Here is a 25,519-nt window from a genome sequence, read left to right on the forward strand (position 1 = left end):
AGTGACCCATATCTTCTTCCCTCCTGCCTGGGCTATTTCCAAGTTTCACACTCCCCTGCCTACACTCTGAATTTCCCAGTAAGTCAGACTGCTCCAGTACACTGAAAATGCAGGCACAATGAAAATATCAAACTTGACAGATTTATTATCCGTTTTCCGATTTAATTCAGTGAAAAGCCTCAATTTTGTCATTTATCTAAAGCTGATAATGAATATCCACAAGTGTGTTCTTATCACTGAAAAGGATAAACCTCTATGGGAGATGGGTTTAGCCCCGCCCCCACCCCCCATAACTTATTAGCTTCCTCCTGATAGATCTGAGTCCTGGGATCAGGTCACCGGATCCTAGCTCTGCAAGAGACCCAGGGTCAGGGAAAAGGGGCCAGGACGACAGGCACTGGTTTACAGAAATAAACCATCTCTGAAGACAGGGACTGAAATTCTGCTACTGTTGAGAGTTTATGTGATCCACTGCCCTGCGAGTCAGCCCATCAGCATCCGGTTTGTTGTAGACGTTAGGTGCACTCTTCCTCAGAGCACAGAGAACGTGATTCCATAGGACACAGTGAAGAACAGATTCTACCTAAAGAGCATTCTGCTAGAAATGCAGGGACCAGTTACTATGGCAATAGGAACAGAATTGCGATTCTTACAAAACTGAGTTTAAAAAAAGTCAGAGACAATAAAAATAACACATATATAAAACAGGTATAAAACCAGCCCACTTCCAGTCCCAGAGATCTCAAGCTTTGCCTGCTTCTTGGAACTTCTTCAGCAAGGTTTCATCTGCCCGGAGGGCGAAGGTCAGCGTACGCTTCTGGTAGTACTGGGGGTCGAGCTCTAGATTATCAATAACATCGGCCAGCAGGTGAGCTCTCTCCACGGAACAGCCTGGTGCATCGTAGCCCAGAGCGGTGAAATGGACGTGCAGGTGGAAGTAGGATGGCTGATAATGCAGGTAAATCCGCAGTTGGGAGCCAGCCATGCCAAAGCGCTTTAATATGGCTTCCTGGGGGAGAAACGGTAGAGAATTTAATCTCCAAAATAATACACTGGAAAGTTTAGCATCCTACCTGCAGACTGGATAGAAGGTGACTGTTACATCCTGTGACATAGCTCTGTCTCTTGTGACGGTGAATTAATATCAAGAGACACGGACATAGCACATTTCATCCAACAATCTCAAAACATTCTGGCAAAACTTCCCAAATAGCACAAAGGAATGGCTGAAATACAGCAACCTCTGAGGTGGAATACAGAAGCTGAGTTCACGGCCATGCTTGGGTTCATTGAGAACAGGAAGTGCACGATACCAGCTAAATGGCATGGGGGTGGGCCTAAGATTTAGGTAGCAGAATGGACTTACTCAACTGGAATTTAGCCAGCACAACAGGATTAATAACACCTGCCTTGGGACTTGGAATGGCCATGAGGGATCAAGCCCTCCACTCTAGGTCTCAAAGATTTGATTACACCTTAAGGAACTTGCATCAGCGGGGCAGCTGTGTTAGTCAATATCTGCAAAAACAACGAGAAGTCCTGTGGCACCTGACGGACTAACAGATTTATTGGAGCATAACCTTTCGTGGGCAAAGACCCACTTCATTAGAGGCATGGAGTGACAAAGCAGGTCTTTGCCCACGATAGCTTGTGCTCCAATAAATCTATTAGTCCATAAGGTGCCACAGGACTTCTAGTTGTCATACAGGAACTTGTTCTCCAGTGTGTTTACATATTTTTCCCTTCTCAGATTTCTGCAGAAGGAAAGTGATGGACGGGATCATGCAATACTCGGTATTTGCCCAATAAGTCCTCCCAGAGATAAACTCACTATGCAGCATCTCTGTGAAACTTCTAACCCAGCACAGACTGAGGCTAGAGCTCTATCAGAGAGGAGGGGGAAGGAGGAACAGATGCCCACAGCATTACTCAGCCCAAAAGCCCATTACCAGCCAAGCCCTCAGGCCACCAGGTACATGCCCGCAGAAGAATTTTAAATGGGTGGAGAACTACTGTAGGTTCAGACCCACCATGCAGTGAAAGCATTCAGGTCAGAGCTGTAAAACAGAGCCGAGAGCTTGGTGGGTGTACTCTCCCAGAAAGGATCTGAAAGAGCAGACCAAGGCTGCGATGCCATGTGAGCGTCCGAGCCATTATCAAAGGTCTGAAGCAGAAGCTGGGAGGCAGGAGGCAAGCAAGCGGGGAGAGGGAAAGAGAAGAGATGGTGTGTGCTGCGGAGGAGAGCATCCCAGTGCCACACAGGGCACAAGGCCGGGTGGGCCAGTTTCCCCAACCAATCTGAAAGTCACTGTGGGAGCTGAGATAGGAGTAGTAGTGCCCATCATTCCCACCACTGCACAGACAGGTAGTTGAGCCTGATGGCGCATGATGCGCCTCATACAGGTTATTCTCCGAGGCACATGCCTGCTCCAGCAGTGATCCCAAATCAGAGGCCCGTACGCACAGGACGCACCCTCCAGGGAGGGAAGCACAGTGCTCCAGCTCAGCACCTGCCCAGCACAGAGAGAGGGGTAACAGCAGACCAGATTCCAATCTCAGCTCCACTGGTGTATATCTGGACCCGCTCCACTGGAGGCCCCTGGGCCTGTCCCTGCAGAGGCCCAATCAGACAGACCTGGAGCAGAAGCCATTTGTGGCAAGGGAGGCTTGCAGAGCAGAAGGCTGCCTCCGTCCCCAGTACCCATCTCCAGAACAAGGCCTGCTGCTGGTGGGGTGGGTAAGAGCAGAGTCTCTCAGCTTTCACTGGTCTCCATTCCAGGCTTGTCCTCCAGTTTGCTCAGAGAGTTGCAGGACCCTCTGACCATTAGTGTCACTAAAGCTATCGAAAGCGACTGTGAACTTGCCACGGACCTTTGCAGCATGCTGCACTTGTGTGCTGGTTGGGAACACTGAGATGCCTCACCCAACCTGTTCATTGATCTCTACTCTGCCCAGTGGAATTACATTCTGAATTTCCAGTGCGACGAAGGGGAAAAACTCTGTTACCAAACATGCTGCGTCATGGGCCTAGAAAAGATCGTCAGGAGCAGGAATATGGGCAGATGTTTAGAAGCACGTTATGGATGCAGGGGACAAACCTCCTGCTGGACTGAGGAGAGTAACTGCCCCTTGACTCAGGAGGCGGTGTCTGCGGGGGTCAGGGTACTCATGCTCAGCACCTCTCCCACACTGTGTATCCCGAGAGTCCGAGGCCAGAAGGATCCTGGGAACATCTAGTCAGACTTGATTAAAACAACAGCCAGCGAGAGAAGAACCTATCCCAACACTTGGTGGGTGAGGCATGACCCGCCCGTAAGAATGTGTGTCCTAGTTCTAAGCTGAATTGGTCTAGCTTCAGTCTTCAGCCACTGGATTTTGGTAGCCCTTTGCCTGACAGATTGATGACCCCATCCTTATGTGAGGGGGGGAAAAACCCTCACAGACGAGAGGCAGGAAAATAAGACACTCCCCTCCAGCTCCAGCCTGGAACATTGTACTGCCCCTTTATAAAGCTATGATACGCCCGCATCCTGAGTACTGCACACAGATGTGTCTCCTCACCTCAAAAAAGATATTTTGGCATTAGAAAATGTTCAGAAAAGGGCAACTAAAATGAGGAGGGGTTTGGAATGGGTCCCATCTGAGGAGAGGTTAAAGAGGCTGGGACTTTTCAGTTTAGAAAAGAGGAGACTGAGGGGGGATATGATAGAGGTATACAAAAGCATGACTGATGTGGGGAAAGTAAATAAGGAAAGTTATTTACTTGTTCCCATAATATAAGAACTAGAAGACACCAAATTAAATTGATGGGTAGCAGGTTTAAAACTAATCAAAGAAAGTTCTTTTTCCACACAGCGCACAATCAACCTGTGGAACTCCTTGCCATAGGAGGCTGTGAAGGCCAGAACTGTAAGAGAATTCAAAGAAGAGCTACATAAATTCATGGAGATTAGCTCCATAAAAGGCTATTAGCCAGGGGGCAGGAATGGTGTCCCTGGCCTCTGTTTGTCAGAGGCTGGAGATGGATGACAGGAGACAAGATGCTTGATCGTTATCTTCGGTACACCCCCTCTGGGGCACCTGGCACTGGTCACTGTTGGCAGACGGGATGCTGGGCTAGGTGGTCTTTGGTCTGACCCAGTAACGGCCAGTCTTATGAGGTATGTAATTTTACCACTTTAACAATTACTCTCGTACTGTTCTCTCTTCTATTACTAAACTTTTAGATTTTACGTTTTAAAGGACTGGCCCAGCGTGCTGTTTTGGGTAAGAGCTAAGTATATATATTGACCCACGAATATGGCTGGTCCCTTTGGGGCCTGGAAACAACTGCACGGATTTGATGAGACTGGTTTGTGTAACCCCAATTCTGTGTAAGGAGGGATACTGATTGGACCACCAGGGAAGCTAGAGATCCTGAGGGATTTGCTTGTGTGACCCCTAGCTGGCCAGAAAGGTAGCAGAGGTGTGCTTTGTGAATGGTTTGGTGCCTTATAGTGGAGAAATCCCAGTCTGGGCTGTAAGTAACCTGGTTTTAAGCAATTAGCCACAATCAAATTACTGTCCCCAGCAGAATAGGTGTGGTTGGAGGATGAAAGTGTAAATACAGGTCCAGGCTGTGCAGGCTGGTGGGTCTGAAATGCTCTGAACAAAACACCCTGCGAAGAGACTGTGACTTCCACTTGCAGGATATCCGGGAACTTCCAGCCTCTTCCCTGAGCAAACAGCGCTCCCAACAGCCCAGATGGACTCCATAAAACCTCACCACAAGGAAGCTAAAAGTTGGCTGCCATTCCCTGATGACAGGAAATCGAGACAGTTCCCAAACTGATCTTCCATGAGCGAAACAGAGGCCCTGATGGATGCTTAGACACTACTGTGACTGAGGCAATTGGAAACTGGACAGATAAATGAAGCAATACCCACCTTCCCTTCCTGCAAGATGCCTCTCAGCAAGGGCAGGTGCTCTGCGGTGAGGTGTCTCAGTGACTTTATTCCCCGACGGTGGCAGATGGCGATCAAGTACAGGTCGTCTAGCTGCAGAGATGGGACATTGTTACGACCAAAATGTAACATAAAAGCAGCTAGAGGAGCTAGGTCTTAGTGCCTCACAGAGAACAGAACCATATTAGTGTATCTCTGACCGGGGTCTTGCCCTGCACAAATATGAACTGGTGTCATCATTTGCTCTGCCTCCTAGATTTGGCTGGAGAGTATTTCTTAAATAGTGCACTAGGTATCTCTCACCCAAATACAGAGGAAAGATTTTTTTGTGAAGGGAGTTTTACCTGCTGTGAGCCAGTTCTACAGCTGGTCCGACACCATTCATCAAAATTTTCCCCGAACCAGTCAATAGTGTATTTGCAATGTTTCACCCATCATTTGGCTGGTTCTGCTCACATGTTTGCTGTGATAAATGGAGCAGCCAGACAAAACCCAATGATGACACAGTGCTACAGGAGCAAATCACCTCCTTGATCACCTCTCCTTAAGATCACCTCCTTTCTTTTCTTCTGTCATTTGAACAAATCTTTCTTTGGCCTTCAACATGCATACTTTCTTGTTGCCATTGTGCTTAAAACGAATTAGCAGACCAAACCACCTTCCACAGTAACACTCACTCAGTGGCAAAATCAGTTTTAAAATGTTAATACCAACTCCTACCAACAACTCCGTAAGGAATCCTTACATTGTCTTCCTATTTTACTGCTGGGTGAAACGAGGCTCAAGGTCAGAGTGAGGCAATGGGAGAACTAGGAGTAGAAGTCAGAAACATAAGATTGCCAGCCACTTGCTCAAAGCACCGTCTCCCTACAGGACAATGAAGCAGCGTTGTCTCCCTGTACAGATGTTAAGAAAAAGATTTTTCTAGGAATCCAGAAGGGCAAAAGTATAGATTTATATTTCCAAATGGAAAGGCCTGATGTGTTTCTGCTTGACTATTAAAAGCTGGACCAATTTCCAGTCACTCTGGCTCTTTCAATGACTCATCTTGAAAGAATTAATGAGTCAATTCATACTACTAATGCATGAAGCAATATCTTATCTATGAAATGATCAGTCAGGCTTCTGGCATCACCCAAGTTAAACATGCGATCACCCTTACAGGCCTAAGGCATTACAAATGGAAAGAAACCAAACAAAGCTTCTGGGCTAGGTAACACACACTATGGTAACGCACACACACAAATGTTCACTGAATATTCTGATGGTGTTTCAAGGGCCGTAATGACCACGTAATCCATTGTAAAATGTCCAAACACCCATGTGTACCCTTACTAATAATTATTGGCTGTATAACAGTACCAGTTAGCAACCACCGCTGAAATTGGCCACATAGAACCACACCCAATACTTTATTTACATTCTGCCTATTTATGGAAAACCTTTAAAGAATGCAGTTTCTTTAGTGTATTTTATCATCTGCCCCATGCTTCTGAAGCGGAATCCTGCGTGTATGCAAACATTCCCTTCTGTAGGGTTCTACAGCTTGTGCCACTTGTACTGAGCTAGCTCCACTCTAAGATATGTTCAGCATGTGGGACAAATAATTAAGATCTCTAAGGTCCTCTAGGCCTCCTCACCTTTAAAGTAATTCCACTTGGCTACTCTGCAACAGCAGTGTAAGTCTCTCCCAGTGCCTATTCACACACCCAAAGCATGACACTTGCAATTACATCTTTTTGTTTCCAAGGCACGAAATGATTTTCATTGCTAGACACTTATTTATCATTCCCAGGCTGACCTAGTTAGCTCAGCCGTTTCTCTTTACAGCTCCTAGACGAGGCAGCATATTACTGTGGTTTATTAAGATCACCCTGGGCTCCCTACTGGATCTATACTGCAGAAGAAAAGCGAATCTCTCTTGTCTTCTTAGAGCAACATCTGTCTGTTGCTGTTTGAAATATATAGGCCTGTGGCTACAAAGGCTCTGGATGATGTAATGTACAACATTTCAGGCAACGCCTCAGGGTTCCTGTGTGTTTGAGAAGTGGTGAACAGTTAGAGAGATCTAAAACAGCCTTTAGCAGCATGTTCAACTAAAACACATTCCTCTGCGCAGGCCAAAACAACAGCTACTATATTTCCTAGGTCTCAATTGACTCCAATTATACAGGGTCTGGTGACCCTGGAGAAGATCCTCGTAATCCTCAGCAGCTGAAATGGCTGATCAGAGGCACTTCAACTAGTTCAAACACTTGGAAAACTCAGCAAGTTCACTTGGGAATTCCCATGTCCCTGACATTTCTAGGCTTGAGCAGAACCACACCCATCATTTCAGTTGGAAAGTTACAATTATACAGGGAGATCTGTGGCTTGGCCCACTTGCCACCTTTGGAACAAAGATAATCATGCAGACACGTGGCCACATGGAGTCTGTAACCATCCTTCACAGACAATGTTGTAGTCCAGATTCCCAGCTAATGTCAACCGGTGGGATCTTGTTGAAGTCAATGCAATGGCACCATTAAGAACCTGGGTCTGTGACTGCTTGGGCTTCACAGATGTTAGCTCGGAGAGAACTCTGTTTAAAGCCTAGACAACTTAACCATGAAATCTGACCAATAGCTGCAATCCTACTACAGCTAACAAACTCTGTGGGTCCCCAGCCACTAGAAGACACCCTTACAAGTGGGCAGTCTCAATTCTCCCCAGAAGAGCAAAAGGTAGCATACTGCCCACCTGCTTTGTAGGAAAAGGTCACGTAAGATGTACGCTCACGAACACCTCCGGTCTTCTCCTTACACACAAGCCTATAGTGTTTTCAACCACTCTAGCTCTGCAGACCCTTATGCTGAAGCCTGACATCACAGTTCCAGGGAGTCAGCACAAGATATCCTCCACTGCATTATTTGGGGTGGGAGGGGAAAAAAAAAGATTATGTAGATTTCACATTCTGACAGGGAGTAAAGTCAGTCAGCAGCTTCTGTTCATTTTACTGAGGTCACTGACACTCAAAACAATTTCAAAGAGCAAACAAACAAACAAGCATTCCAACTGCAATCCACCAGCCTGAGATAATTAAAGGTCCACACATGCGTCATCACCAATTAAAGCGTTAAGTTAGCGTAACACAACCCTACTGAGCAAGCTTCTACGCCCTAGTTCGAGAGAGGCTTTGACAGCCCTTCTGGGAGACACGTGTAGCTGCTGTAATTTAATCTAGTGGCCTGGGGCTTTGGGATGGAGCCTGCAGTGTGTGCTGATCTGATGACAGAAATCGGACAGCTCATAACAGATGAGTGCTTTGATGTCACTGCTGAAATGGATGTTATGACAGATTAGCAAGTTTAATCTGATATGCTCCTTATATGACTCAAGATGCATTAGATTCCAACTTGTTTGGTGTTTTTCAGACTAATTTATTTACACTCTATGCCTATCTTCTCTTACATAATTTTCATCTCTCCTAAATTTTCCACATATCAGCACATCTGAAGTACATAACTCTGCTCCTTGTGGGGTTTATAAACTGTGCATGCAACCTGCTGCATGCAAGAAATCATACAGTGCATTGAAGTTTGTTACAAAATCTTTGAGACAACGGTTTCTTTGTTCTTATTCCACTCCCTTCCTCCCCCTTCTTAGGCGATGTCCTAGTTAAAGCCACATTTTCTCCAAATAAAGTCCTTTATGATTTGTATAATACCAGTAAGTGTGCTAGGAATTTGAGGGTACTTTGCAATTCTAACCCGACTTCTGTCCAAGGATCCCCAGGTATTTTGCAGGCATTAATTAATAAACCACTAACTGAGGCAGCCTTCACACATATTCTATGGGTTTTTAAATCTCAGCAAAGAAAGGTTACTCACCGTAGTAACGGTGGTTCTTCGAGATGTGTCCCCGTGGGTGCTCCACATTAGGTGTCGGGCTCGCCCGGCGCCGCAGATCGGATCTTCCAAGCAGTTTCTGCCGGACCGCGCATGCGCCGGTGCGCGCCGCTCCCCCGCGCGCTCCCGGCCATGTGCGCGATCCGGTCCCCGCCAGTTCCTTGACCAACCGCCTCGGATGCTCCTGCAAAACACTAAACAGAGATCCGGAGCGGGGAGGATGGGCGGGTAGTGGAGCACCCACGGGGACACATCTCGAAGAACCACCGTTACTACGGTGAGTAACCTTTCTTTCTTCTTCGAGTGTCCCCGTGGGTGCTCCACATTAGGTGACTACCCAGCAGTAACCCAAGATAGGAGGTGGGTAATCGGATTATGTGCAGCTTGTCCCCGAGAGGACCGCTGCCAAGAGACGGGTATCCTCTTGGAATACCCTGTGAAGGGCGTAATGTTTGGCGAAGGTGTCACAGGATGACCAGGTCGCCACTCTGCAAATGTCTTTTAGCGCAACGCCCTTGAAAAAAAGACTGTTGATGCTGCCACCGCCCTAGTGGAATGAGCCCTGGGCGTGGCCAGTAAAGGAGTCTTTTTGAGTTTGTAGCACATTTTTATGCAAGATACGATGTGCTTAGAGATTCTCTGCGAAGAGAGACATTCTCCTTTTGATTTGGGAGCGATAGAGACTAGGAGCCTATCCGTTCTCCGGAAGGACTTGGTCCTGTCCATATAGAAAGCTAGCGCCTGCTCACGTCCAGGAGGTGTAGGCGCACCTCTTTGTTAGAGTTATGAGGCTTTGGATAAACAAGGGTAAACAATAGGTTCGTTAGTATGAAACTCAGAAAGAAACTTTAGGAACAAAGGCTGGATGCAGCCGTATGGTTACCGCCTCCTTGGAAAAACAGCGCAGGGCGGCGTTGCCATAACTGCCTCAAGCTCGCTCACCCTGCGAGCTGACGTGATTGCGAGAAGAAAGGTCGTCTTCATCATAAGGAGGCGGAGGGAGACCGTGGCCAAAGGCTCAAACGGTGGTCCCCTTTTCGCATTAAGCACCAGGTCCGAGTTCCACAGAGGTGGAAGCGGTTTCTGAGGGGGGTATAGGCTTACCAGCCCTTTGAAGAACCTGGTAACCATGGGATGGGCGAACACCGTGTGCCCTTCCTCTTCGTGTCTGAACACCAAAATGGCGGCCAGGTGGACCTGAAACGAGGATAGCGAGAGTCCTCCTCTCTTGAGGTCCAGTAAATACTCTAATATCACAGCCATAGGCACCGAAAGGGGGGCTAGCTGTTTGGTAGAACACCATGCCGTAAAGCGAGTCCATTTCTGCTTGAAGGTCTTCCTGGTGGAAGTCCTCCTGCTACTTTCTAGGACGTGCTGCACTTCCTCCGTACATGTGCTCTCTAGGGAGCTGAGCCATGGATTAACCACGTCTGTAGTCGCAGGCCTTGGGGGTGCGGATGCACTATGGACCCCTGGGCTTGCGTGAGCAGATCCCGCGCCACCGGAGGGGACCTCAGTGGCCGGTCCGACATGCGCAGGAATAGGGGGAACCATTGCTGTCGATCCCACGTTGGGACTATCGGGATCATTCAGGTTCCTTCCCTCCTGGCTTTCTGCAACACTTTGTGGATGAGCACTGTGGGAGGGAAAGCGTAAAGCAGGGGGCCCCTCCATGAGATCGCGAAGGCATCCCTCAGGGACCCCCGTCCCAGTCCTGCCCTGGAGCAGAATTGTGGGCACTTCTTGTTGTGCTGAGTAGCAAACAGGGTCTATCTGGGGAAAAACCCCATGCGTGGAAAAATCGGTTGCAGCAGATCGGGACGGATCTGCCACTCGTGCGTGAGTGCGAAACGCCTGCTCAGCTGGTTTGCCTTCACATTGCGAGCGCCTGGTAAGTACGAGGCTTTCAAGGTTACATTGTTGGCGATGCAGCAGTTCCACAATCGGACTGCTTCTACACATAAGGCACGGGACCGAGCTCCTCCTTGCCGATTTATATAAAACATGGTGGAGGTATCGTCTGTACTGATCCCGACTACCTTGCCTTTCAGTTGGTCTCGAAAGTGTCTGCAGGCGTTGAACACTGCTTTGAGCTCCAGTATATTTGTGTGCAGTGACTGCTCCATAGAGGACCACAGCCCTTGCGTCACCTCTTCGCCCATGTGTGCTCCCCACCCTATGAGGGGGGCATCTGTAGTAAGAAAAACCAATACGTGTGGTTGGTGGAAGGGTACCCTTGTTAGCAGGTTCTCTGGGTTTACCCACCATTGCAGGGATTTGCGCACCTCCGTTGTGGGCGACGCCATCCTGTGAACAGTGTGTGCTGCCGGTTTGTATACGCTCGCCAGCCAATGCTGCATGCTGCGCATGTGTAACCTGGCGTTCTGTTGTACGAAACGTTGCTGCTGCCATGTGGCCCAGCGGCTGTAAGCACGTCAGAACCGGCACCATAGGGCTGAAGGTGAAGCCTTGCGCGAGGGAGCCGATGGCCCGAAAGCGAGTCTCTGGTAGATACGCCCTCGCTGTAATAGAATTTATGCGTGCCCCTACGAACTCTATGTCCTGTGTGGGGTCTGTCTTTGATTTTGTCAGATTGATAAGCAGGCCGAGCGAAGAGAACGTGCCTGCTGTGACACATATTATGCGTAGTACCTCCTCCTTTGAGGCCCCTTTGAGTAGGCAGTCATTCAGATACTGGAATATAAATACCCCCTGTCTGTGCAGGTAGGCTGACACCACTGCCAAGGTCTTGGTGAAGACTCTGGGGGCTGAGGAGAGCCCAAACGGTAGGACCTTGTAAGTCGAGGGCTGCGAACCAATCTCCATCGTCTAGTGCCGTAAGGATGGAGGCGTTTGTGATCATCCGAAAACGTTGCTTGCGCAGGTACCGGTGAGGCCTCGAAAATCTAAGATGGACCTCCCCGTGAGGAAGTACCTCGAGTAGAACCCTCTCCCTTGCAGTTGCTCCGGCACTCTTTCCACTGCCCCTACGAGCATGAGATGGTCTACCTCCTGCTTGAGCCTCGCTACATGGGAGGTCTCCTGGAGGTGGGGCCCCGGGTGGAGGTCATGGCGGTGGGAGCAACTGGGAGGGGATGGCGTACCCCGTGGCTATGATCTCCAGCACCCATGTGTCTGTGGTGATCCTTTGCCACTGGTTATAAAATGGTCGGATGATGGCCTTGAGCACTGGTTTCGTGCCCTCTGGAAGCGAGTCCATGAGGGAGGTCAACCTAATGTGGTTGTTGAAATTATGGTTCGCTAGATGCGCTGCGTAATTTGCCATTGGCAACAGTAGCGTGGAGGAGGAGTAGACCTTTCTGCCCAACAGCTCTAGCTTTTTGGCATGTTTGTTTATTCCCCCACGTTGCGACGACTCCGCCACCAAAGAATTTGGTTGTGGGTGGCTGAACAGGAACTCCATGCCCTTCGTGGGCACGAAGTATTTTTTTTTTTTTTTTTTTTTTTTTCGCTCTTTTGTGGACAGGCGGAATAGTCGCAGGAGTCTGCCATTAAATACACTACTTGGCCTTAGCCTAGTTGGATTCCGTCTGCAGCCGACGGCGGTTAAGAGGAACTGGCGGGGACCGGATCGCGCACATGGCCGGGAGCGCGCGGGGGAGCGGCGCGCACCGGCGCATGCGCGGTCCGGCAGAAACTGCTTGGAAGATCCGATCTGCGGCGCCGGGCGAGCCCGACACCTAATGTGGAGCACCCACGGGGACACTCGAAGAAGAACTGCTCTGTTATTGTAATTTCCAAATGTTTGTGTCAGTGAGCAGAAAGTGGCCAACATTCTGCACTAGCCTCAAGGTTTCTAACACTCCTTTCTAGTACTCTAAAAGAGCAGAGACAAGGAGACAGAATTTGTGTTTAAGAAACCAAATGGATTATTCCATAGATTTAAAGGCAACAGAGATGTGTGGGGCCCTGGACTCTATGACCTCTCAAGGTCCTTTCCAGATCTACGAGATGTGTATATCTCCATAACATCATCTCATGGGTGAAGAATCCAATTCCATCTGCACAATCATGCATTCACTTCCAGAATCTGAAGATCCCCCACCTAAGCCTTTTCCTTCAACAGGCAGGATGGATAAGAACATAACTTGTACCTCACACTTCCTGATCTTTCTTCCCACTGCCACATGATCTGCTCAAGGTCATTCAGGGCAACATCACTGGTGCCAACATGGAGAAGTACAGACGGGTAGCAGTCCAAGCACTTGATCAGTTTCAGAAGAATCCCGTCCCCAATTTAGCTTAATTAAATGTTCTGAGGCTCAGAGACCCAAAGCACTATCCCGGCTCCACTGAAATGAATGAGAGTTTTGCCAAGGATTCTCATGGATCTAGGAATGTAGCCTTGGTCTTCCTATTTTGAGGTTTATGGTTTACATTCTATTTCCTGGTCCCAGGCCTTACAGTTTCCAGACCACAAAAATACCACAACAAGCATATTCAGTACAAAAAATATTAGTTAAGGGCCAGTACATTTAGAGTTATAGACTAGACTAAGGCCTGTGAATGTCAAGATATGCAGAATAAGGAGTATTCATTCCTGTAAGGGGTTAAGCAGTTGCTTATGAGATGACAGCAGAGGGCAACAAAAATGATTAGGGGTCTGCAGCACATGACCTGTGAGGAGAGGCTGAGGGATTTAGGCTTATTTAGTCTACAGAAGACAAGAGTGAAGGGGGATCAGCTACCTGAAGGGGAATTACAAAGAGGTTGGAGACAGGCTGTTTTCAGTGGTGACAGATGGCAGAATGAGGAGCAATGGCCTCAAGTTACAGTGGGGGAGGTCTAGGTTAGATATTAGGAAAAACTTTATCACCAGAAGGGCGGTGAAGCACTGGAATAGGTCACCTAGAGAGATGGTGGAATCTCCATCCCTAGAGGCTTTTAAGTCCTGTCTTGACAAAACCTGGCTGGGATGATTTAGATATGACTGGTCCTGCTTTGGGCAGGGGGTTGGACTCGATGAATTCCTGTTATCTCTTCTAACCCTAGGATTCTATGACTGTGTGATACAAAGTATGAAAGTAACCTTGATGCAAGTGCAAATAGTTAAATGTTCAAGAGAGAAGAAAAGTTAGTTATATCAGCTAAAAGGGACACCAAGTTGATTGATGTATAATATTTAGATTTACAAAAATGAGGTTTTACAAAATCTCAGTCAATAGAAATGTATCTAGAATTTTAAAATGGCTTTAAAAATGCCCTAGCAATGTTTGTATAGATGCACAAGAACCAGAAAGCGTAGTTTACTAGTGAGTCACAAAACAAAAGCAAAACTGACCAGTTAGTTCTCATTGTCAGCCAGAGTGAAATGTACAGTTTTACGTTATAGGTGCATAATTAATAAATACCGTCATTAACAACTGTAGCACATTTAATTTTTAAAACCTGCAGTTTTAAGAATCCCGAGAATTGTTAAAAACACAGGTAAGGAGTCTTCTTTTGTGTTAGTTTGAACCAGGCCTTGACTAGAGGAGCAAATGAGAGGCTAACCTGTTTTTGATTCCATTTAAAATCTGGAATGAGAATGAAACCACTGGAAGGATCAGGGTTTTCATGGATTATTCGGTCAGCCTCAGCCTTCTTCTCCAGGATATTATATACCCACTGGAAGAAAGAAACACAGTTTATATAAACAGCAAACAAACAAACAGCTGCTCAGGATCTTAGATTAATTCTGATGCAATGCAAATGAACTTGGATTTGAAAAAGGACCAAATGATTTTATGGCCAATGACACTGGTAGTTAATTATCCATGAAATAATTAAATCTGCTCCAGGGCAACAACTGATCATTAGAAGGGTCAGGAAGGAATTTTTTATGCATGTAGAGTGTTGTGCAATTGACGAGATAAGTTATGGGGGACTTTTACTTTCTTCTGAAGCATTAGGAGAGATTTAGGTTAGAGACTAAGAAAAAAACATTTTAGGTATTAAGACTGCGCATGGTATATTCCTACACAGGAGAGAGGGGGAAGAGTTCTCCCTGACAGGATCGATCAATTGCTATGAAATGGATATTGGTGAAGGACAGCAACTAACACATGGCTGGGAAGGGTCTATTTTCTAGGATATGAAATGAGACTCAGAGTATGCCATGGCTGGCCTATATTAGCCAACTTGCGCTCATGGGATTTAGCCTGGTTCATTGCAGTGTAGACGTCTGGGCTGAGTCTGGAGTCCAGGCTTTAGAACCCAGCAGGAAGGGAGGGTCCCAGAGACGAGGCTGGGTCAAGTGGCATGAGCCAGCTGTGGGTTTTTGTTTTGCAGTGTAGACATACCCTAAGGTTTCTTAACAGGCACTCTTCCCTTCCCATACATGTACAGTGTATGTAACACAGTAGGGCTCTGATTCTAGTTAGGGGCTACAACCATAATAATTCACAAAACAGCCAGTCACCCAGGAACATGTTGTGCATTACAATATGGTTTGCTTCAGCCTGAATCTATTTTATAACCAGGTTAAAAGAAAGTACATTAACCCTGGCTTTAAACAAACCTGAATCCATCCACACAGACTAAGCCAAATGGTTATAATACAGCTGGTCTTCCCCCACATTAAACCCTCATGCTTAAACACAGAAAGTTTCACAGGGCAGACAGGCTATTAGTGCTGATCACAATTATATGTTATGGTCATTCTCTTTAGTTTATCTTTAATTAACTTTGCAATATGGCGCATGTGTGCACTTGCTCATTCATTCTGTATATTGCATTGTGGGATTGCTGGTGTTTGACATGTTTAGTAAATATTTTGTAGTAAGAAAAAAGGATCTTTTTAAAGGATATAGAAAGGTGCTTTATGAAAGGATCTAGAAGCTCATCAGAGCAAGACTCATCTCAGAGGCAGAGCCAGGAACACAGGAATCTTGAGTTTATAAAGGCTTTGACATTGTCTCACATGTCCGCCTCATAAACAAACTAGTGAAATATGAGCTAGATGGAACCTGTACAAGGTGGTGCATAAATGGTAGGAAATTCATTCCCAGAGAGCAGTTATCAGTGACTCTCAGTCCAGCTGGAAGGGCATAAGGAGTGGTGTTCCATATGAGTCAGTTCTGGTTCCGGTTCTGTTCAATATGTTCATCAATAATTTAGATAATGGCATCGCAAGTACTCCTATAAAGACTGCCGAGAACACCAAGCTGGGAACAGTTATAAGTGCTTTGGAGAATAGCACTAAAATTCAAAATGAGCTGGAGAAATGTGATGAACTCAATAAGGACAAATGCAAACGTACTCCGCTTAGGCAAGAACAATCAATGGAATGCATGCAACATGGGAAATGACTACCTAGGAAGCAGTACCACACAGTGGGATCTGGGAGGGTTATAAATGGATTATAAACTAAAAATGAGTCAACAGGGTAACACTGGCAAAAAAAAAAAAAAAAAAGGGGCAAACCATCCTAGGATGGTAACAGAGAGAACGCCGTGCTAGTCTATATACTATCAAAACAAGAGAACAGTCAAGTAGCACTTTAAAGACTAACAAAATAATTTATTAGGTGAGCTTTCGTGGGACAGACCCACTTCTTCAGACCATAGCCATACCAGAACAGACTCAATATTTAAGGCACAGAGAACCAAAAACAGTAATCAAGGTGGACAAATCAGAAAAAAAATTGTCAAGGTGAGCAAATAAGAGAATAGAGGGGCGGGGGTGGGGGAGTCAAGAATTAGATTAAGCCAAGTATGCAACTGAGCCCCTATAGCGACCCAGAAAATTCCCATCCCGGTTCAAACCATGTATTAATGTGTCGAATTTGAATATGTATTAGTAGAGTGTTGTAAGCCAGACATGAGAAGTAATTCTTATGCTTTACTCTGTCCTGGTATATACTGAAGTATTGTGTCCAGTTCTGAGTAAGAAGCAGTTCTGCTTCAGGCTGAGCAAGTACAGCATGGTGGTACAATGTACCTTTGCCCATTTAAAAGCATGATGGCAATGATTATGGACTAACTTAAACATTAGCAAAAGCAATATTCCCATTGTTGTTCTGCTTGCTGTGTGCTGCATAATATCTGTGAAAGTAACTGTAGGAGGGAGGCGGAGTTTCAGGTGAGGTGGGTCGAGGCAGATCACCATTCAGGGTCAATCTTCTGGGGTTTGCTTTCATGCGTCTGGTAAGGAAGTGTGAAATTGACCTCTCAGGGATTGGCAGTTGACCTCTGTACTCACTATCATGAGGAGTAAGGGAGGACAACAGGAGAAACTCTCACATTGACTTTCCTCAGTGAGGATTGCCAGGTAAGTCAATTTCAGATAAGTCATTCTAGCTGCGCATCTGAAATTGACCTATTTCCCAAGTGTAGACCTGGCTTTAGGGAGGTGGTAGAATCTCTATCCTCAGAGGTTTACAAAGCCAAGCTGGGATGATTTAGGTAGGGTCAGTTCTGCTTTAAGAAAGGGGGCTCCTGAGGTCTCTTGCAACCTTAATCTTCTATGATTCCAAGTACATTTTTATACTTTGTTTTGGCTGCTCTTCTGGTTTCAACAAGAGAAAGAAGAGGATGAGAGACTGCAGCATTGTAATTGGATGAATAAAGCTACACCATAAAATTATACTGGGGGAAGTGTCTCCATTTGTCTCAGACAGACTGACTATCAGATGCAACTTGGTTACTCTGCTTTTCCAAGAGGATGTTTGCATATTCACATACAGTTCACACAATCTCAGCAGAGAGGACTCATTCTTGTTCAGTGCCAACAGCAGCCAAGTTCTGGATGCTTATGGTCATCATAGAAAGACATGGAAAAAAACATTTGCTTTAGAAAGTTACAGTAGACTACAGAGACATCCTCCTGCTTTCTCCCAATTCATAAACACTTCTCACGTACTGCTGATGCTGTAGTTTGATGACACTGGCATGAGAGCTGAAAACTGGAGCAAGCAAAAGGATATGAGTCAGGGGAGTAATTGAGTGCATATTGCAGCCTGCAAAGTGGTTTCCTTTACTAAATGCAAAAAAGCTCAATAATGGTTAGATGTGAAGAATTAGGAAACAAATATCTCAACAGCTTCAGTGCTGCAAAGGGTAACAGACACGCGTAGAGAGCAACCCTGGGTACAAGAGTGTTAGATCCCCAGCGAGAGATCAGCATTTATAGGCCTGGTCTACACTAGGGAACAAAGTCAATCCCAGATACTCAATTCTAGCTACACCATTAGCGTAGCTAGAATTGATGTATCAGAATCAACTTTCTGCCCTAGGTTAGATCAGGGCTCTTCGGGCTCACATGAAGTACCAAGGTAAATGGCCAAGCCCAGAGAGATCAATTTTGCCGGGTCTTCACACACATGGCAAAAATCAAACTCCGGAAGATTGATCACAGCATGTTGAATGCCCGGTAATAGAGACATACCCTCAGAGATGTATGGTCTCAGTGGGCCCTCAGCTGCATGTCATATGGCAAAGCATACAACTCTCTCATTGGGAATCAGTCTAGGCACCTACATGGAGGTTGAAGCAAAGGGAGTTAGGAACAGTTTGATTTGGGTGCTGGCTTTCATTTTATATCAGCTGCTGTTCAAATTAGACAGAAGTTAATTACACTCATCACTTTTAATGCACTTTTCAAAGCTCTACGCAAATATTAACTAATTAGAGTCAATGTTGCATTTCTGGAGTAATTACGCCTACTTCTTTGCAATCAGAGTAAGTGGATCCCAGCAGACTAGTAGAATTGTTTTCCTCTACCCTGCGAAGCGCCGAGGCGTGATGGGATGTGGGGCTGCTTTGTCAGAAGACAGGTAGGAAAGGAGAACAAACCGCTTTCTCCAAAGCGGCAAAGTCTAGCTAAAGAAGAGACAGAACACACCAAAGCCAGGCGGCATACTACTGCACTGGAGATGGGATGGGAGATCTTGCACAGGAAAAGGGCTGGGGTTTTTCAGAGTCCAGACGTAGCACAGGTGTGTAAGGCCTCTCCTGGAAGAGCTTGACACAGTAAACTTCAAGGACTGCGATTATTATTCATATTGCATTGGAAGCAGGGCCCAAGACTGGACAGTGCTAGGCTCTATGTAGACACTGAACAAGAAAGTAGGCTGCAAGCTCTTTAGGTCATGGACTACATATAAGACAAGAGACAACAGCTGAATACAGACACAGAGAAAGGAGTACAAGGAACTAGTGAGACAGTATCAGCCAGCATGGAGAGCAGTCTGTGGCAGCAGACCAGCTGCCTAGCCACTGTCAGGTTTTTGGTAGGCATTGCAGGAAAGGAAAGCTTTAAGGAGAAGTCTTTTGAGACCGAAGACAAGTAGGCTGTTTGGTATAATGGTGAAAGCAGATGTCATGCATAGAGGAAAAGCAAGCAGCTATTTGATTAAAAAAAAAAGAGCTAGGAAAATTGTTTATTATTTTGCTGAGCCTTCCAGGAACAGATCATCCGAGTACAGATCTCATGACCTGGTATTTTCAAGATCTCACCTGTGCATATCAGTACAAGCTGACAAAGCTAACAGATTGCCAGAGAGCTGTTTCTGCTCCTCAGACTCCCAGAAACTCAAGTTTTCATATAGATTTTTGGCTCAAAGACAACTTTTTATTTCTGTTTTGTTTATTTGAAGAGCACGATGGGACATCTGCTTTAACATCATTAAGTTTGTCTCACACTTGACAATTTTAAACACCACAATATGTGCCTCCACATGTACAGCTAGCAAAATGACAAGTGAGAAAGAGACATACAAAGTTATTAAGAGACAGACTGTGTACAGGAATTTCAAGTTCAAGGTAACCATCAAGCTAGGGTTCTAATCCATCGCAATTTTTCCAAGGCCAACCAAATCTGGTCTGAACTCATGACATCTAGCAAAGTGACAAGCAGGCAACCAGTACTGCATGGTCTTGGGTTTATCAACCTTTCTTCCACAAGCTTAACTTCAGAGTTATTCCAAATCAACATTAATCCCATCTAGATTGGCTCCCAGTCTTATTTATTCAAATTCAGCAGCATCCACACAAACTAGAACAAAATGGATCCTTTGCTACTGTCCAAAAGCTGAGCTGTCTTAGGAAAAACAGCTGGATGTTCCAGATAATACTAGGCCACAAAGGCAAGCACCTACTATACCTGGATGCTGAAGCTCTGGGATTGTATGAAGGGCAGTGTAATGTTCTTGTAATCTTCCCCAGTCTCACGGATGAGATACACCTCTTGACGCAGATATTTCTGAAGATGTTTCTCTGTGGCAGGGTACACCACTGTGGTTTTTATCTCTGGAAATAAATATGTTTACAACGTTACAGTCAGAAGAGACGAAATTGAAGTTGCATCCTGTCTGATGAATTCTCTCTTATTTTTGTTGACCACTATGATAACAGATTGCAGAAATGATTTCCAAGGTAGTGAGAGACTTTCAAAAATATCACCAGAGCACTATTCCCTAGAGCTCATTTGTATCAAGACAAGTTCACTCAGTCCTGCATGCTGAAGAGAATCAGTTGACAAAACAGTTTGAGTGCATATTTCCAGCAAAGGCTGGATTCACCTGACCATTTCCAAGGGAAGAGCCTGCCAATTAGATGAATACAATTAATACAACAGCGCTGCTTGTAAAATAGTTGTGTATCTACAAGTGGATATGCACAGCAGGTGGCCAGTCTGGACTGCCTTGTTTTTGATTTTGCCACTTGGAATTCAGGTTTTTCTAAGTGGAAATTTGCCTTTGGAGCTCTGGAGGCAAAAAGGCCACCCTGGAGGGGAGTTCGCAGCAACAGAATTTTCACAGAATCCACCCACCCAGGGCAGAACAAAAGGAGGCAGGGTCTGAACAGCTGCAACATGCCTCAGCTCTGCACATTGCAGCAGCTTCAAACAGCAAGAGACCTATGAACTCTTACCCCCCACTGACCCACTAACATTGCCCAGTCTCACCCACACGGGAAGAGACAAAGGATGGGACACAGAGGGTTACAGGGGGATGCAACTGTCCTTCACCTTGTGTGAACCTGGCGCTCCCAGAGCCAGGACCTGCAAGATATGCTTAAATGGAACTGGAGGGCAACTCCTGATCCATTCTGACATAGTTGCTGAGTCTGCACTGCTGCAGCCCAGTTTATGCGATACCAGGGGTCAGCAACCTTTCCGAAACAGAGGTCCAAAACTTTATCTTTTGACATCCATGTATGGGCTGGGGGCCAGTGATAATTTTTAAAGTCACTACTTACAACAGCTTCATTCATAAATACATTGGGATGCAGAGCTTTACTGTTTAGGTGCTGGTTGGTGGCATTAGCAGGTCTCTTGTTAATCCACAGGTGGCCTGGCTCTGAGCAAGCTCCTGGCTGCATGGGTGAGGAGGGGTGGGGCTGAGCTCCTGCCTTGCACGCTGATGTAAACTGGCTCGCGTGCCACTCTTGGCACCCCTCTGCTGCACCAATGGCTCCCAAACCTTTTAGCATAAGACATTTGCTGTTGGCTCAGTGTTTGAGGCTCCCTCCCTAGCTAAATGAAGGGTCTCTCTGCCATCTCCTTCCCACTTGCCAGTCAATGGTCCTTGCTCAACCTTCGCAGTACCTTCACATCTCCCCAAGTCTGAGGGTTTGCAACCAGCCAAAAAATGTACTGATACGAGAAGTCACTGAAAAAGCAGATTTTAAATCAGAGGAAAGAAACCCAAGTTGTGATCTCCCAGATTTATTTACTGCTACTTCTGCAATTCAACAATTATTTCACAGCTATACAATAAAAGTGCAAAGGCCTTGGGCTCCTTTGCGAGCAGTGCAGCTGGGCAGGGCTGGATTAAGGAAGAGTCTTTAGGGGCTGCAGCCTGGGGCTCTGGGCTAAAGGGGAGGAGCAAAAGGGCAAATCTTTTGCAGGGTCTGCTTAACTTGGTACCTGGGCTGCAGCCCCCATGTTCTGGCCCTGCTTGGCCAGGAGGGGGTGCAGCTCCATGCTCTGCCCTTCCACCTTGGCTGGAGCTGCAAGCGTAAGAAAGCTCCCCCACTTCCCTTCCCTGCAGGTGCAGCCTTCACAGCTCCCATTGGCTGGAAATCAGGGCAAATGGGAACTGCAGGGGAGTGGTGCCTTCTGGCGAGTGCAGGGCAGCACACAGCACGACCCGTCCTTCCTCTATCCAGGCCTGCACCACAAAAAGAGCTCTTACCTGGATTAGCTCCCTGCCCCACCACCCTCTGCCCCAGCCCTGAGCCCCTCCCACACCCTAAAACTCTGCTTACATCCCCCGCTGCACCCCACCCCTGCCCTGAGCTCCCTTCCACACTCCAAACTCTAGCCTTGGGGATGCCCAGATGTCCCCTTCAGAATCTCTACCTATGTCTTCATCTACCTACAGCCACCGATAGCACAAAGGCCCCCTCGCCCCCATGACTTAGCTGGGATAGGAAAGTGGCAAAGAGAAGATAACAGCCCCAGCATTTAATTGACAGTCTGCTTGCACTACCTGAAGCACACCTGGATGCTCTTGCAAGAGTCCACAGAGGAGCAAGAGAGCGCTCAGGTCTACCTATTCTTAGTCCGTTCTATGCCACAAGGGAGTGTGGAAAAGTCCTTTGATATCAGTACAGGTTGGACTTCTCTGGTCCAGCACCTGGGGTACCTGAGCAGTCCCCCAAGGAGGGAGTTTGACAGACCAGGGGAGATCAGGCCATTCCCAGCTGGCCCTGCTCCAGACAGTGGAGATTACTTCTCCCAGCAGCTGGTGGTTCTACACCCCCAGGCTAGTAGGGCTCCCTGCTCCTGGCACTAGGGTATCTGTGTCTCCATAAGCTAGCAGGGCTCCCTGCCCCTAGTCAGCAATGGCTCCATTTTCAGCTGGCAGGGCTGCCTGCTGCCAGGCCAGCTGATCTCCAAGCTTTTAGTAGCATCTGTGGCTGGGGCTCTCTGATCCAGCAAGTTCAACCTGTAGTCCACTCCCTCGCTCATTCAGGCTGAGCAATGAGTACAACAATTAGAGTCTAGACCCCAGAGGGCCCCCCACACATACTGTTTCTAAGAAGGCATCTGAAGAACAGGGCAGGGTGGTGGCTCTTCTACTGCTTAACACCAGATGGACTGGAGAAAAGAAACCTTCACATTTAACTGTCACCTGCTATTCAAGTTTCCAGGGGCAACATCTTTGCAGGAGAAAGGAGAGCAGAGAATATTGGACTTTCAATTAGGACACTGCCGCTGCGCCCCAGGGAGGTTCTCCTCCTCCAGTCTTTGATATCGGTCTCTGGCTAGTTTCTTTCTAGCCATGGCACTGCTAACACTTGACAAAGATGCACTGGAAGCCCTCCCATGGCAGAGAAAGTGCCCTTGGCAGAATCTTTAAGGTGGAGGCTGTTTTTTAAGTCTGAAAGCTTTGTCTGTAACCCCTGCTGGAAACAGACCTAGGCAACTGGGTGAAGTTCTCAGCAACTAGTCTTGGCAGAGAAAAAAGAGAGCTGTCTTTGTAACACACACAGAATTCTCTCCCATATGCTTATTCTTGATGATTTTCATTGCAGCCCCAAGTGCTCATTGTTATTTGTTCTGCTGAGCTTCGTCTCATGGACGTTCTTCTTAATCAATTTGATTTTCTCATACCCCCTTCAAAGCCTGGACATACCCTCCGTTGTGACTCTCAGCTTCTGGCCAGAGTCCCAGTGACAACCTCCTGACACAGGCTCCATACTTTCCTCTATTCAATACAATGCACATGAAAGAGCTGAAGAACTGCACATACAATGATCTGACTAGCTCCTGACCTCCTGCCAACCAAACTCCCATTTTGTACTGCTCTGTTACATCCAAGTGAGCAGGACCTGTTGTTTGTTCAAAGAGTCATGTGAACTTACACTAATATGTAACTAATCACACATGACTCTTCTGCAGTCAGACCCACCAGAGGGTCTCAAAGTCTTAAGCCAGAGCTGCCTTTGAGTTCAGCATGGATCTCTACGCACAGCAGTTGGGCCATCCTCTGCCCCTATGGCAATAGGCTTCCCCTTGACAAATCAGCATTACACTCCAAGGAAGATAAAAGGGAGAGCCTAAGTTAGTGATGCTACTACCACCATTAAGTTTGGTACAGATATGCACTTGGGCTATGTCTACCTACCAGGGTTGATCTTCCAGGGTTCGATTTTGCACATCTGGTAGGGACGCATGAAATAACTTCTCAGGGGTTGCAGTCAACCTCTGTACTCCTCACAACACTCAAGTTGTCAGGGAGATTGATGGGACAGTAAGGATGGCCAAGAAAGCTGAGCACAGATATGTTGATTCTAGCTTCACAACGGCTGTAGCTAGACCTGCGTATCCGCAGTCGACTTACTTGGCCTAGTGTAGATGCAGCCTTGGATGCTCCTTGCCGGAGAGAGGGAATGTGCGACTCCCTTGCCCATTCTCTCCCTGAAGAGCTTTGGCAGAGGGACTCCTGCCCACTGGATCCCCAGGTGAATGAAAACAAAATGTGGATCCAGTTTGCGTACTCCCTGCCACAGATGCATCCAGTCTGGTTTCCTCCCAAAGACCGAGGCAAGGAAAGCAATCAGGCCCAGAGGATGAGACCTTGTGTGTATGAACATGAAGACATGACTCATCAAGGAGAGACATGGGAGCCAAAGAAAGCTGGAGAAAGTCTTATGTTGTATTATTCATAGAGAGAAGGCTCAGAGAAGGGCTACTTCAGTGATTCAATGACTGTTCCTCAACCCAGCTGTCATGCGGACAGTGTTTAGAGGGAGTTTACAGCTTGCTATGGAAAACCAGTTGCTGTTTATCTTGAGATTTAAATTCTTGGCATGTACTTACCAATGCATGATTGGGCATGTAGTCTGCTACTCATACAGTCTGAGAGCTTTGACCCCAGAGTCATGAGCAATGTATCCACCACAGCATTAAAACAAAGTAATAATAACCCCTGCTTTTAAGCCACTCAGCCTAGCACAGAACCTACTAGAACACTGAGTACATAAGCAATCCTCTTGTTATAAAAACATGCAATGTTATGGAAAGTGGCTCTAAAATTTAATGAAGAAGATGGGAAAACAAAACCCTGAACCATGTTTGATCCCTTTTAAACAAAAGTGGAGGAGGAGAAGATGCAGTTTTCTTCACTCCCAGTCAGCGGTCAGGAACATTTCAAGGGAAACTCTTTTATCCAACTTAAAATATAGGGTCATCAGGTCCATATTTACTTTTTCAGCATGGATCATCACCACAAAAACTGCACAGCACCTCCCAGGTTAGATTTATGTCTTAAGACTGATGCTGACCATTTCATATATAAGTAAGGCAACATGGTTTAATGGCTAGGTTACAGAATGGTGAATAGAGCAGTAGTTTTCAACCAGTGTGCTGTGGCATACTGGTGTGCCGTGAGAACTGTCCAAGGGTGCCTTGAAATTTTGTAAACACGCGCCCCCCCAGTGGCTCTTTGCAGAGCCACCATGAAGGAAAATGCCGAGACCCCAGGAACTTGTTCGCACTGGAAGACAGCAGAAATGCTGCTACCTGACCTGAAGGAGCTGGTGGGAAGCCCACCCCTCACCTTGCTGTGGCAAGGGGGAGGAAGGAAGGGAGAGAGGGCAGGAGCCTGTTGAAGATGGGATGTGGTTTAAATGCTGTGTCCTGGCTCCAACGGGCTGGCAGGGAGGGGAGCTGCTTTCAATGGTTACTCAGTTCCACAGCATCCCTAGCATAGCACTATGTGGATTTTGACAAAATGT

General features: G+C 46.7%; 1 protein-coding gene across 2 annotated transcripts in view; it reads right to left on the bottom strand.

Annotated features, from left to right (window-relative positions):
- Positions 1-127: 127 nt before the first annotated feature.
- Positions 128-25,519, bottom strand: part of DCPS (decapping enzyme, scavenger) — a 54,839-nt gene continuing 29,447 nt past the window's right edge. The window contains exons 3-6 of one of the 2 annotated variants that reach the window (XM_074976855.1): positions 19,935-20,080; positions 14,346-14,459; positions 4,927-5,037; positions 128-1,009 (exon numbers count right to left, since the gene is read on the bottom strand). In XM_074976855.1, the coding sequence (XP_074832956.1) occupies positions 743-1,009; positions 4,927-5,037; positions 14,346-14,459; positions 19,935-20,080 (638 nt within the window). In that variant the 3' untranslated portion in view covers positions 128-742. The remainder of the gene's footprint in view (positions 1,010-4,926; positions 5,038-14,345; positions 14,460-19,934; positions 20,081-25,519) is intronic. The other variant, XM_074976856.1, reaches the window with a different exon arrangement.

This window comes from Carettochelys insculpta, chromosome 25, assembly GCF_033958435.1.
Source record: "Carettochelys insculpta isolate YL-2023 chromosome 25, ASM3395843v1, whole genome shotgun sequence".
NCBI lineage: Eukaryota > Metazoa > Chordata > Testudines > Carettochelyidae > Carettochelys > Carettochelys insculpta.